At 32.1% G+C, this 13,609-nt stretch overlaps 2 protein-coding genes across 5 annotated transcripts; one reads left to right on the top strand and one right to left on the bottom strand.

Moving 5' to 3' along the window:
• The first annotated feature begins 265 nt into the window (after positions 1-265).
• LOC142642743 (ADP-ribosylation factor 2) lies at positions 266-3,173 on the top strand. 2 transcript variants are annotated; one of them, XM_075817159.1, is made up of 5 exons: positions 266-684; positions 965-1,035; positions 1,704-1,823; positions 2,112-2,230; positions 2,809-3,173. In XM_075817159.1, the coding sequence occupies exons 1-5, from the start codon at positions 537-539 to the stop codon at positions 2,897-2,899; spliced, it is 549 nt and encodes a 182-aa protein (XP_075673274.1). In that variant the 5' UTR covers positions 266-536; the 3' UTR covers positions 2,900-3,173. The 2 variants fall into 2 exon arrangements, with proteins under 2 accessions (XP_075673274.1, XP_075673275.1); XM_075817160.1 differs by having other exon boundaries at positions 2,157-2,230.
• A 751-nt stretch (positions 3,174-3,924) lies between these two features.
• LOC142642745 (uncharacterized) lies at positions 3,925-9,217 on the bottom strand. Of its 3 annotated transcripts, none has more exons than XM_075817161.1 (6): positions 8,994-9,217; positions 6,897-6,991; positions 6,721-6,779; positions 6,325-6,374; positions 4,435-4,583; positions 3,925-4,343 (listed from the first exon to the last, which is right to left on the bottom strand). In XM_075817161.1, exons 2-6 carry the CDS (start codon positions 6,914-6,916, stop codon positions 4,139-4,141), a joined length of 483 nt encoding a protein of 160 aa, XP_075673276.1. In that variant the 5' UTR covers positions 6,917-6,991; positions 8,994-9,217; the 3' UTR covers positions 3,925-4,138. The 3 variants fall into 3 exon arrangements, with proteins under 3 accessions (XP_075673276.1, XP_075673278.1, XP_075673277.1); XM_075817163.1 differs by having other exon boundaries at positions 6,897-6,982; positions 8,994-9,207; XM_075817162.1 differs by having other exon boundaries at positions 8,975-9,207.
• Between the last annotated feature and the right edge of the window lie 4,392 nt (positions 9,218-13,609).

Raw genomic sequence — 13,609 nt, forward strand, 5'->3', positions numbered from 1 at the left:
AATAGATTGGATTCCAGGAAAGAACAATAACCTGGACCATCTGGAATCAATTAGCTCTTATTGGGGCATCATTCCAAGTGCTTATTGAGAAGGATCTATTGTTTCAGCTTTGTCAGGCACAAAGACGTGTGTGTAGGCTTTATAAAAAGTCCAATACACATTACACACCACTGTTTAACTTCAAATCAACCAAAAGAATTTTGGCTATCTAGTACACCAACATTTTTTGTGAGGTTTCCCACATGATGGCAAGTCCTAATGAAGTTGAACAATACAATATAAGTATATAATTTGTGCCTGTCCTCTAAAATCAGAATTTATTCTCCTTTCCTTTCCACCCAACAATGTCCCATTTGGTGCTTGCTTTAAATACAAGAGATATCCTTTTTCCTATGTTTCTCCTATAGTTTGTCTCTTACATAAGTTCTCATATTGATGAAACAATCCATTTTCTTTCTCTTCCAATATTTCTCTGTTGCTGAGGTTTTGTTTGAAGATTTTAATCCTAGTTGATCTTTTTTTGTTGGTAAAGTGGCATGGGTGCTATCATATCTAGACTAGCAAAGAGGTTTCTTACAAAATGTGAGATGAGGATTCTGATGGTGGGTCTTGATGCTTCTGGGAAGACCACCATCTTGTACAAGCTCAAACTGGGAGAGATTGTTACATCCATACCCACAATTGGTAACTAGTACATTAGAAACTCTTACAATTTAAATAAGATGATTATGTTTAATGCTTAATGTCACTTTGGAACTACCTCCTTTTTCTGTTGCTTAAGCACAAGATATTTCAAAGTTTAGGTAGAATTTATTTCTTTTTATAGTTTTTTCATTGTATATATGTGATGGTTTTATAGATTGAGCTAGAAACTTTTTCAGATCTTTTATCTGTGATAATTCCTTCTTGTTTGATTTACTGTTTCATACATAATGATCTATTGCCTTCATTTTTAATGGAACAGGTTTTAATGTGGAGACTGTGGAGTACAAGAATATTAGCTTCACTGTCTGGGATGTAGGAGGACAAGATAAGGTACCAGCTTGATATCATTCTATGGCATAACTCTTTTGTTAGTGATTTGCACATAAATTTCTGCCTCCTCTCTTCTGGCCTCAAAAATGAAAAATGGATTTCTGCATCATGAGAAAGTGAAAATAACAAATATTTATCCATAATAAAATCAAGTGGTTGCAGTAACTCAACTGAGTTATGTAAGGGTTAAGTTTGATATGAGGAAAGATGAATTAGTTAATCTAGCTCATCTTTCAACAAAGATCAAAGTATCCCAATCCATTAACCTAATCATAAGTACCTTATAATTTTCCAAGGTTATTTCTCTCAAATATTTCATACATTGATGAGACACATTTCATAGAATTAATCTTACGTACCTTCCATTGTCTCTAATACTGCTATATAATTAGTAATTGCCATTTCAATTTTGAACCATGGAAAATTTTGTTTTTGTTTTTGCTTAAAACAGGGATTCGATCTCTGGCTCTACCTATGGTTATAATATAGTGAAAGACATTTTATTTTCTTTAAAGTAGAAAAGAAAGGTTGAAGGGTACCCCATTTGTAATTAATAAAAGAATTCATCTTTATTCTTGAAAAATATTAAAATAATAACGGTTTTGTCATTATGTTCTATGAAATTTAATAATAATGCTGCATATGCTTTGAATTTCATTATTAAACAGATTCGACCTTTATGGAGACATTACTTTCAAAATACTCAAGGACTAATCTTTGTCGTGGACAGCAATGATAGAGAAAGACTTGAAGAAGCCAGGAATGAGCTACATCGTATTCTTGTTGAGGTTAGTAAGGACAACGTGTTAGAACTTAGGAACTTGGAATTAGATTTTACCTTCTTAACTTAGAATTTCATTGTTAAACAGATTCCAAATCAATGTTTCAGTATTGAAAATCTCCATTATGATTATATCTTGAATTTCTTTTAGTGCAATTAAACCTATGCTTAGAGAATTCTTCATCCAAATATAGAAAGAACAAAAAAAATCTGTGCTTACAGAAGTATTGCATTGATGAGTAACTATAATCATATAAATAAAGATTCACTTTTTATCATTTTTTTTTGTGCGCAGTATGAACTACGCAATGCCGTGCTTCTTGTCTTTGCCAATAAGCAGGACCTTCCAAATTCTATGAGTGCTTCGGAGGTTGCTGATAAACTTGGCCTATACTCACTCAATCAGCGTCCCTGGTAAGCATTTGCTTTCCCTATACCCCATCAAAAAGAAAAAGAATGTCTTATCAGTCATGTTCTTCCCGTTTATTTGTTTGGCTGATTTATCAGTCATGTTTTCATTCAATGATCTGTACTATTTTATTTGTTTCTTCCCTTCAGCTCTCCTTTCTGTAGTGTACATTTTCACTCTACAAGGCAAACCCTTTAGTTGACAGAAATACAAACAGACGAAGAAACCACTCTTGATATAGTTTTTCTCTTGAAAAAAATTATCTAAATATAAATTAAGTTATATTTTTTTTATCACTTTTTTGCATACCTACTAACATGGTCTATTGTGATTTATGCATATGATTTAAATTAAAAGTCTTATTATCTCAAATCAGTGTGCATTTGGTTTAGCCTTTTAAGCTTATTTGCTTATGTACAGCTTTTTAAAATCTCACTTTTCCTATGTGCAAAGGTACTTTTTATCCACGTTCAAGATATAAGCAAATCAAGTAATAAGACAATCCAAACACACAAATGGGATTGCCCAAAATACATGTAGTTTGAATCGTGGTATTGGTTGATTGACTTAATTCATTGTGCAGGTACGTCCAGAGGGCTTCTGCCACCTCTGGCCAAGGACTATATGAAGGTCTTGATTGGTTATCCAATAACATTTCTAACAAAACTACATGATATGATCTCTTCCCCAATGCCTCTTACAACAACTAAGACGTGGAAAATTATACCAATTAAGTTTGACCTGGGTTTAATCAGTAGAACCAAATGTGATAAGTACTAAAAAGAGGAGTTTTTGTGAAAACCCAACCTAATTGGAGCATTAGTGGAGAATTCTCCTAAGCAGGCCGGCAAACATGTATTTCAAATTTAAATTCTGATATCTCAAGCAGCAATTGGTACTTGGTAGTAAAACAACTCTTATATGCAAATATTATATGATAAATTATAACCACTGGTTGGATCATTATCCAATTGAGAATGTTTAGTACAATCTTTTTTTTTTTTTGCCTGATCGAGATAGTTGCTGTAATCAGTTGGGAATTGATCTATCTTAAGGAGTATTTATTAAGATCAGCTGCATGCACATTATTCCAATGTTAAAATTATGAATGAACTGCTGGTATTGGTGTACAAGAGAATAACATTCATTGCAAACCATTTTCCGGCTTAGGAGGCGTTTAGCTTTAGCTGGTTGTTACACACTTGAAAAGCAGATGGTTGCGCTCATAAAAAGAACATGCGCATGCAGATTCTTTTTCTTGAAAGGACTGACACAATATCACAAGTATATCATTGATTATTAATCCAAATACCAATATATAGAATAACAGATGGGAAGAGAACTGAACTTAAAAGACATATAAAATGAACCTTTCTTCACCTAAAAGGTTACATGGTAAAAGAACTAAATATGTGTGCTTAAATAACCGTAATTCTGCATTCCAAGCAAGCCAGCTTCATTTATAGCTTGTAGGACTCAAATATAGATTGAGTTAAGTGAATATACAGTTTTATACTTCATCCTTCCAAAAAATGAATAATCACGGAAATCTATAATTGAAAGAAAATCCTTTTTGAGACCAAGTTCTAGAAAATAGAAAAGAGACAATTCCACATAGACTTGTTAACCAGGTGAACATATTTCGCATTCAAAATGTAAGCATAGGAATGTTTCAGGATCAGATATGAACAAATATGGATTATAGAAGCAGATTGATAAAGCTAATTATCAAAGGGGGAAAAAATTACATTGATCAGACTAAGAGCATCTTTCGGAAATTGAAACAAAACAAACCCAGATAGGGTTGTTAACCAGGTGAACATATTTCGTATTCAAAATGTAAATATTGGAATGATTCAGGATCTGATCTTGAACAAATATGGCTTATAGAAGTAGATTGACAAAAATTTATTTCACATAACCATAGATTGAGGTCCATCTGAAGCCTTAGATTTCTTAGCTTTTATCTTCCTCCCTCCATTTTTATTCTTCTTTTTCTTTGGTTTCTCATCTATAACAGGTTGTGTGCTCTGCAGGTGTTGATGAATGGCAGCCAAAGGATCCAACTGGAAAGCAGGATGATTAAGAACTGTACTCAGCTGTTTTCCTTCGTTCAAGCTGATGAAAATGAACCCGATATTACATTAAGACAGATATCACAATGAAAAAGCTTGCAACAGGAAATAAATCATGGAATTCATATGCTCACATTAACTTTTTCATAGATTTACAATTTGGCTTCAACTCATCTGTAGGAGGAGTTGGTTGCCGCGGGGTCTTCAAATCAGGAAGGAAATCTGAGAGGGTTGAGAGATCATATACTTTCAATTTCTTCTGTCGGCTTCTAAGTTTCTTCTTCTGGCAGAACATAAATAGATATTTAACATAATAAAGATTATGAATATTACTCAAAAATAAGTTTTACAAGTGTTATCAAACATTTGCCACAACATATTAGTTCAAAAGGTTTAAACGAAATGAAAGAAAGGCATCACCTTAGATTCAGATATCAAATAAAGGTATACATTTTTTTTCTTCATGTATTGGTAAATAGAGGTATACAATTTTAATAGACAATTGTAACAAACAATCTGGTACTTGTGGAACACAATAGAGTCCTAACATCATCCTTAAAACAATTGGTCCGTATTGAATAAAAGTTCTTTTTAAGGCTTTAGACATTCCTTGTTTTGGAGATTAGAATTTAGAACCATGTCCCCATGCAAAGTCCTTAGGATGGACAACAAACTCAAGAAGAATGGAATGAGAAAATACTGAGGTTTACAAGGCTTTGGTAAGATTTATGGACTCCAATGGGTCCTTTTTAATTAAAAAAGAATCATGAGAATTTGGGCAAATTAACAATTTATCATATCTCGAATCCCCAAAAAAAAAAAAAAAATTATCGTATCTGAAATCCCCAGGTCATAATTTTGCTGCAATACAGTTTTCACTCCAAAAATCTTTGATCCAGGCTCATATTAACTTATCTTTTTTACATTTAAGAGATGAAGGTTCAAGATTCTGTTCAATTGTCCACCTTTCACATTTCTCACTTAATTTTAGCTAGGTTAAAAAGGGAAGGATTGACTGCTCTATGGAGAACCCAACATGAGCCTGACCATAGCAGCACCTATCTACAGAGGAACCAATGCTTTAAGGGCCTAAACAATGAAGGGGCCTTAGACACACCCTCATAAAGGTCAAAGCCTGACCTCAACTCATGGGGTTCAAGTAGCATCATCCAGTGGATATCCTGCTTGAACCTACATCACTCCCTCAAACTCAAAACGTTGATCCCAATCGAACCACATTCTGTAAAACTTTGTCACTAACCCAAATTAAGTAGTGAATAACCTACTCAATTTTGTATCTTGCATCCTAGAGGTTGATTGAAGGTACTCACCTTTACATGTAAGTTGAACAATCTGGCTCTATCTATACATGGCATCATGTGTCATTTTTCAATGCTACTCCCTTAACTTGCCATACCCATTATAGAACAGAGTTGCACCACACTAGCAGCCACAAAATGTATTTGTGGATCCTGCATACCCCTTGATTAAAATTTGTCTACATCCTTGCGGTTTTGATAAAGGTTGCATTTTGCTAAATATTGTATAATTTATTTTACAAGTACCAAAAATTTATGCCAATTCATTTTCTAAATCACTTAAAAAAGTATGGAAACTCCAACACTCTTTTGACTTTTATGTACAAGATTCCCTTTTGGAGGTAATGTCTCAACTCTAAAAGATTGACCCAAAATCAATGCTATATTTTCTTGCAAGTGCAAGATTTACTTAAATTAAATCTATCTTGAAATAGATAGGCAAACAACGTGTAAAGGAGCTGAAATTCAGTCTATCAAAATGAAGACAAACTTTACAACTTGGCAATGCAAGTCCTGGCTGGAACTTTCTTGCTAGTGACAAAAAAAAAAAAAAAAAAAAAATCTTAACAACATACTAACCAATGCAATAACCAAACTGCCAATATGCAAGTAAACACAGTTCACACTACCCACCAACAGCACCAAAAATTAACTCTGACAAGTGTATAACAATAAACAACGCGAATGTTAATTTAAGAATCTCACCTTGCCAATAGCCTTCTGGGCACTCAGGGCAGCAACAGTATCTTTAACCTCTGCATATTATTAAAGCATGAATGAAAATCTATAATGATAATTTCTTTTTATCCTTCATAAAATAAAATAAAAACCATTTACAATCAATCCTTATGGGACCAAAAATTATCAAACTATAGAGGATAAAAAAGATTCCACATGACCAAAAGATGTAACAAATGAACACTAAACAGGAACTAACAATGTGGGAAAACATCATATGTTCTAGAAATACTATTACTCCATGCTGGTGATGCATATCTAAAAGAGCATTAAAACCCTATAAATTTCCAAATACTGAAATGGGAATTCAGAATTTGCATAAATAATCTAAATGCGTCTGACTCTTTTGCAGGAGCAACTTACTTGTATAAAACTGGCGTTTCTTCTCGAATTTAAGGTCTGCTTTAGACGTCGATTCCGGTCTGCATAATTATTCATAAGTAGAAAATCAAAATATTTTTTTTTTGGTTCTAATGATGAACCAGGCATGAATTGAATTAAAAAAAAAAAGTTTGCCAATATGATAATGAAAGTCTTACAGTGAGCGTGACTTGCCCATCACTAGGGTTTGGAGCTTCCAGCGAATCAAAAGTTGAAACCCACAGATTAGAGGTTTTGGGTTTGGCTGATGAAACTGAGTGAGTAGGAGAGAAAAGATAAGCGGAGCAAAGAAAACAGAGGATTTGGGTTTTATAGCTACTAGCCGTAGACCCACGAGATGCGTGGGAATATACAAATAATATGTAATGAGGTGTAATATATAAAATGTAACAAATACTTTAAGTATTGTCTATTTTAAAAAAGAAAAAAGAAAAAAGATTTCTACAATATAGACACTATCTTATCCCATATCATAGATGTGGGAAAAAGCTTGATTGAATTACTCCTAACAAAAAGATAATAAACTTGGTCTCTCAAATAAACAGAAAGTTGCTCATATATGTGGACCAAACTGCCAGAATTTTTTTCATATTATAGTAATTCTACCTATATATGTCATATGCATAACGGTTTACTCGTATCATTGTTGGGAAGAGAAAACAAAGTTGTAGCAACATACAGGGAAAAAAAAAAAAAAAAACCTTTACATTTTTGTTTCTCAGTCTGTTCATCAATAGAGTTTAAAATATTTGGTTTATTTGTTACATTATTTTCTAGGTTTTGAAGGGTTCTAACTTAATGCCAGCTTCAGCTCGTCAATAAATCTTATGACTAAATTTATTCACAAGTCTTGCTTAATAATAAATCTTATGTCATTCTACAATCAAAGTTAGAATTTGTTAATGTTCACTTTGGAAGGGATATGGATGGAGCAAGAGTGTGCCAGTGCTAGAAGATTGGATATAGACCAACCTAGGTTTTTTTTTTTTTTCCTCTGTTTTTGCTATTTACAATTGATCATGTGGTTCTAAAGCATTTGGATTTATTTTTTGTATAAAATTTCCCCATTTTTTCATCTTGAAGGCTTGAATGGACTCTTCTTCACTTAGGGTTCAAATTTTGAGAAACTTGTCTGCGTTCTATATTCTTTCATACTGTGGGGGTGCAATTCAGTAAAATTTCATATTGAAAAATACACACTCTACATCCAAAATGGCCAGAACGTGTTCGTTCTCCTTGAACAAATAATATGATACTTCTTGCTGAACATATTCAAGGTAGCTAGGATAGGGAAAAGTTTGTTTTCTTTATAACAGAAGCCTAGATATCACTGCACCTTTTTAATCTTCACACTCTGATATAGGTAATTTATAAATGGTTATATCATTTCATCATTAAACAATATCTTCAAAACATCAGCATGTCTCTAATTTTAACAATGATTATATGGATTAAACAAACACAGTGAGGATAAAATATATATATATATACACACACACACACAAAAACACACTCACACTGAATCATTAAAATCACTGCCATTAAACTCAAACCCAGAGGATGTTTAATGGGCCTTATGGACTTATGGTTATCTATAGGAATTGGTAACCATCACTGTGGAAAAAAAAAATCCAGAGTTTTCCAAACCTAAGAGAAAAAGGAAAAGAAACGCATGATTGTGTTTGCTTTTCTCTATTTTAAAAACCTCCATTGACAAAAAATAACCAAAACCAAATTAACCCAAATACTCAAAACAAAAGCAAACCAAATGTGACACAAATATCCTAAAGAAAGCAGATTCTAACCAAATACCGTTATCAAAACAAAATCTAACCCAGAAACAAAAATCAAAGATTTAAAATCAAGAATACCCAAAACTAATCATATTTTGTAAGACCATATAAGTTCAAAATCAACCCAACCAGAATACACTTCTTTTCCAATGTCAAGCATACTCTACATAAACTGTTCAACCTCTCTCATTACACGAAAATATGGATTGAATTAGTGGATTAACTACACGAAGAAATCAGAGTCACCACTAAGACCCAACCCAAATACTTTAAAATAAAAAATGAACAGACCCATATATATATATATATATATATATATATGACCCACAACACAAAAGAATAAAAAATTCAACATCCTAACAAAAATCAAGCAGAAAGAAAAATCAACATAACAATCCCCCAGGTACTAACAAAAGAAACAATACAATTAATCTAATCCTTACATGCGGGATTTAGAGATACCTGAAGCTTCTGTCAGTCTTAATTAATTAATTAATTAATTAAAGTTTACATGATGGCTTTTCGACACCGATACGGGAGAAGTACTCGCCGCTGCCTTGGCTCACGCCGGAGACGATAGGAGTAGACAAGTCCTCGGGTTGGAGCTCCGTTTCCAAAGGCTGAAGGGTTGTTTTCTGAAACCAAAAGGTTGGGGGACAGAAAGGCCGTGAAATACAGGCTGCTTAGGGTTGGGTTTAGGCTTTATGGTGGAATTAATTAAGGCAATAAAGATTGGGCCTGGGCTTTACGGTGGTGACAGGGTTAGAAATTATTTTCTTTTTATTAGTATTTTAAAATTTAGGGAAAGTATTTTAAAATTGTAGGAGGAATTTAGAAAAATTGGTGGTTGTAGGGACATTGGGTCCAGTAATTTATAAAAGATGGCCCAAAAAATCTCTTGGGCTAAAAACCCAATCCAAAGACATCAAATGAGCTAGGGGTACATGAATGTACCTCGTAAAGAAAAGGCTAGGTGAAGATGTGATAACGTGTGGACAAATTATGTCCAAGGAAAGCTTTGTCCTTGGATAGTAAAGCCGAGGTCATAGGAAGAGAGGTTTAAAATCTCCAGAGCATGTTATAGAAATTCCTATGGTTACGGGAAGACACGGTAATAATAGGAAGGACGGTGGGATATCTAAGGTAAAGCTGCTACTACCGCCCATACATTAAAGACTCTGTGATTGATATACTGACTAAATTAATGGAGAAATGAGACCTGAACATGAGGTTTGGGACTTGGTCCCTGATCCTAGAGGATTTCAGGGGAATTTGATGGGACAAATATCTAAAACCAGCATTATGACCATGAGGTGGAGGATGAGAATGGATAGGAGAGGAAGTATAAATAAGAGAAAATACCTTCGGAAGAAGGGAGGTCTTTGCTTTGAGAAGAGAAAGAATAGTATAAACCATTGTAATCGATCTTAAGAAGCAAGATTATAAATTATCCTCGGATTGTGTCCGAGGAGGAGCTTTCATTCATATTATTTCATATAACTTCTTATTTGTGCCATTGGGTCCAAAGCTTTTTCTTTCTTTGTTGTTTAAACCATTTTCGAAATCTAAATATCAAGCCTACTCTCTACAAATTTATTGTAAAAAGGCTTTTCAAGCCCTTTCTCTTTGGATTGTGGATCGGGAGTTCGAACTGTGTTCTTACAATGGTAATTACATGACTACTGATGTTGCTCAACGTGAGCGTAGTAATATTAAATGTTACGTTTCAATTTTTAGATTAATTTAATATAGATATAGATATGGCGGGTTGAGTCACGGGTGTGTTTGGAAGAAAAGAAAAATGTGAGTTGAAAGTTGAAGATTGAATATCGGATTTTGGGCCTTTTTTTTTTTAAATTTTTTTTTAGGCCTAAATTAATAGCTAACTGAGCTGAAAAAGCTAGCCCAATTTCACATTTTGGATTTGTTTATGTTGGCTTCGTTTAATGCAGCACAGATTGATTCTTTTAATGGGTCAAACCATGAAATTATTTTGTTTTTATCTTCATTTCAAAAAAAAATATTTATGAAATTATGTTGTTGAGTTGTCATTTCGTTTGTGGGGATGAATATGATCATGTTGCCTTGAAATGACTAAAATATTAATTTTGTATTTTGTATTTTTTTTTTTTAACTTTTGAAAGTGACAAGAGCATTCACATCAACTCAGGTAATAATTTATATTTATTTTAGCATAAGAATCTATCTTTTTTTTCTTTTTTTTTTTCAAATGTGCACTTTTCAAAACACTTCACATAAGATTATCTATTTTACAATATATTCATTAAAATATAGTAAAATTTTCTTTATTTTTTTAATTGTTTCTATTTTTTTACACATAACAACCACCATCTACTCTCTTCCTTTATCCTCAAGATATGTAAAGAAAGAATAAAAAAAAAAAAACTAAATGCAAAATGAATAATGTCAGTGTAAATTTATATGGTTAACGTAACAACTATATATTCAGGGCCGGCTCAATGGTATATATAAGCCATTGATGCGGCCGCCTAAGGCCCCAAGTAAAAAAAAGACCCCTAAAATTTAACCAATAGTATTAATTAAGCCAAAATATTAACCAATAAATAAAATAATATTTTCTTATCAAATGAAAAACAAATAAAAAAGAGAAAGAAATGCTATGTTCACAACATTTTTACAAAAAATCTTAATAGCAGATTGTTAAAGGTTGTTATTGATAGCAAAAAAATAATTTTAGTATTAGGTTTAACTAGAAAACAAGAAACAACTTAACACCAAAGATTTTTCATGAAAAATATTCTGAACGTAGCACATCTAAAAGAAAAAAGAAAAGAAAGAAATCAATTCACAAAAAAAAATCACAACATTTTATACAATAGTCAAGTTAGCAAACTTTTACTAGTTTTCAACTAGATTCATTACTGACATTACTCTTTTGCTCACTACTATCAATCAGTCACATCAATAAATGTAAAAAGTTTTGTCAAATTTTTTTGTGTTTATAAACTTAAAAAAAAAAAATTTATGTGGTTTATGTTGATTAATAATAATTTTATATATAAAATAAGATAACCAATTTTCGCCTTAGGCCCCCAAATGCATCAAGCCGCCTCTGTATATATTTTTATATAATTTTACGTAGTCTGATATGAGTGAATTTTGAACTTAGTTGGCTAAAATGTGATAACCATTTACAATGTTTTTGGCAATCTGTTTGAGTACCTTTTGTTTTAGACTAATTTTTCAAGACTTGAATGATGAAGAATATGGTTTGTCCCACTATCAACCTCATATTAGAATATGCTAAGATAATGCATAAAAAAACATCTAAAGTTTTATTTTAAAATAAATTATATACTGATATGAATTGAAATGTTGAATAAGATGCAAAATACAAAGGTTAAATAGTTGAATTGTTTGTAAAACTAATCCGCCCTAGCATTAGAAAGCCGACAACAACTATCAATCTTGAACAGGGATTTATATTGGTCCAGTCCACTGTAAATTGTTGAAAACTAGTCAAAATCAATCTACCATTGGTAGAACTACTAGGATCAAGAATTGGACAGTTTTCCATTCTCAAAAAAGAGTTGGACAGTTTTTGCTTTAAAAAAAAAAAAATCACATGGAAATTTTGTGATATATATTCAAAAACAATATAAAAAAAAGGTTAAGTATTACACTCAAAATTTAAGGAAAGTTCTGTATTTTAGAGAGAAATCACATGAAATTTTGTATAGTTTTTCCAACAAAATTTGACTTATCCAATAAAAAGTAAGTTACATACACTATTATTTTTAATTAAGGGAGTAAATGAATCTCATAGCAAACCAATATTGAACTAACGAATATAAGTGCCACATAAAAGTCAGATCATACATTCCATTTCATGTTTAAAATATTTGATGAAGCTCTTATAAAAAAAAAAATTGATGAAGCGTGTGTAATATTTACATAAATGAATCTTTTATTTTTATTTTGAGAAGATACATAAATGAATCTCATAACAAACAAAAATAAAAAAGAACTTTAAACCCTACCATTTATTGTATGCATGTTTCAAAGAGTAAGAACGTACACCAATTTAAGATTATACTTCTAAAAAAAAAAGTTATTTTTGGATATTTTTTGTAACTATTATTAATTATTATAAATTTATTGTATTTATTTATATTTTTAAATCATTATTAATCAAATTTTTTATGACATCACTTGATCGAACCAGAAAATAGAAACCACAATTTTTTTCCAGTCCACAATTTATAGTATTTACTTTCATATCTCTTATTAAGGTATCACCCCTGTGGCATACTCTTAAAAGATGGGTCATCGATCGTGTGGCTAATTTTGTGTTAATTACTTCTTTTGTAGGTAGTTTCCTGAGGTATCAGTGTTTAATGATATTGGATGAATCTGACAAGTACTAAAACCATTTACTTAAAAAAAGAATAAAAATATTGAGCAAGCCATTAGCGAAATTTTGAATGTATGTTGTTAGGTTCTAAGACTTTAGGTTTAAATGTATTAGAACTTTAATTTGTAATATTGGCAAATCATAATCAAAACGTTTAGTCTTGTTTTAGACTTGCTCAAAGTATGTTTAAGTTGTAAAGTTGGAATTGAGTTGTTGTAGGATTTACTGTGTAAATCTGTCTGGCTCGATCAATCGAGAATTAGACTCGACCGCTCAAAAATCGTGCAGATTGTTTTTTTGCAAAATTTTTCAACTCAGCCCAAGCCCATTTTACGTGTAGGGTTTTATGTTTTGCTCTAGGTATAAAAGGGAAAACCCTAGTCACGTTTTAAGGATGCTCTTTTTGCTGTGTGTGTAAATCTTTTGTGAGATCTAGAGGTGTTTGTCTTCACATACACTTAGGGTTATCAAAATCTAGATTGATGTCAAGAGCTTGGTGATCAATTCAGTTGCAAATTCAAGAGCTTAAAGATATACAAGCGGGAGTGCTTGTGGTTGTTGGGAATTCAAGAAAGAAGTAGTCTGTGGATTCGGAGCTATCACGTGGTCGTGGTAGTAAGTTTCCTACTCGAGATTGCAATAGGATATTAGTGGTCTAAGTCGCTATTGTGTAAACTTCAAT

The sequence above is a fragment of the Castanea sativa genome, chromosome 7, assembly GCF_040712315.1.
Source record: "Castanea sativa cultivar Marrone di Chiusa Pesio chromosome 7, ASM4071231v1".
In the NCBI taxonomy this organism is placed as follows: domain Eukaryota; kingdom Viridiplantae; phylum Streptophyta; class Magnoliopsida; order Fagales; family Fagaceae; genus Castanea; species Castanea sativa.

Bases quoted from the DNA above. Each gene is read 5' to 3' on its own strand.
- LOC142642745 (XM_075817161.1), bottom strand. From the start codon at position 6,916: ATGGGCAAGTCACGCTCACT. The intron at 6,780-6,896 runs GTAAGACTTTCA...ATAATTATGCAG, and splicing joins ATGGGCAAGTCACGCTCACT to ACCGGAATCGACGTCTAAAG. The intron at 6,375-6,720 runs GTAAGTTGCTCC...AATAATATGCAG, and splicing joins GAAACGCCAGTTTTATACAA to AGGTTAAAGATACTGTTGCT.
- LOC142642743 (XM_075817159.1), top strand. From the start codon at position 537: ATGGGTGCTATCATATCTAGACTAGCAAAGAGGTTTCTTACAAAATGT. The intron at 1,824-2,111 runs GTTAGTAAGGAC...TTTTGTGCGCAG, and splicing joins TACATCGTATTCTTGTTGAG to TATGAACTACGCAATGCCGT. The intron at 2,231-2,808 runs GTAAGCATTTGC...TTCATTGTGCAG, and splicing joins TCACTCAATCAGCGTCCCTG to GTACGTCCAGAGGGCTTCTG.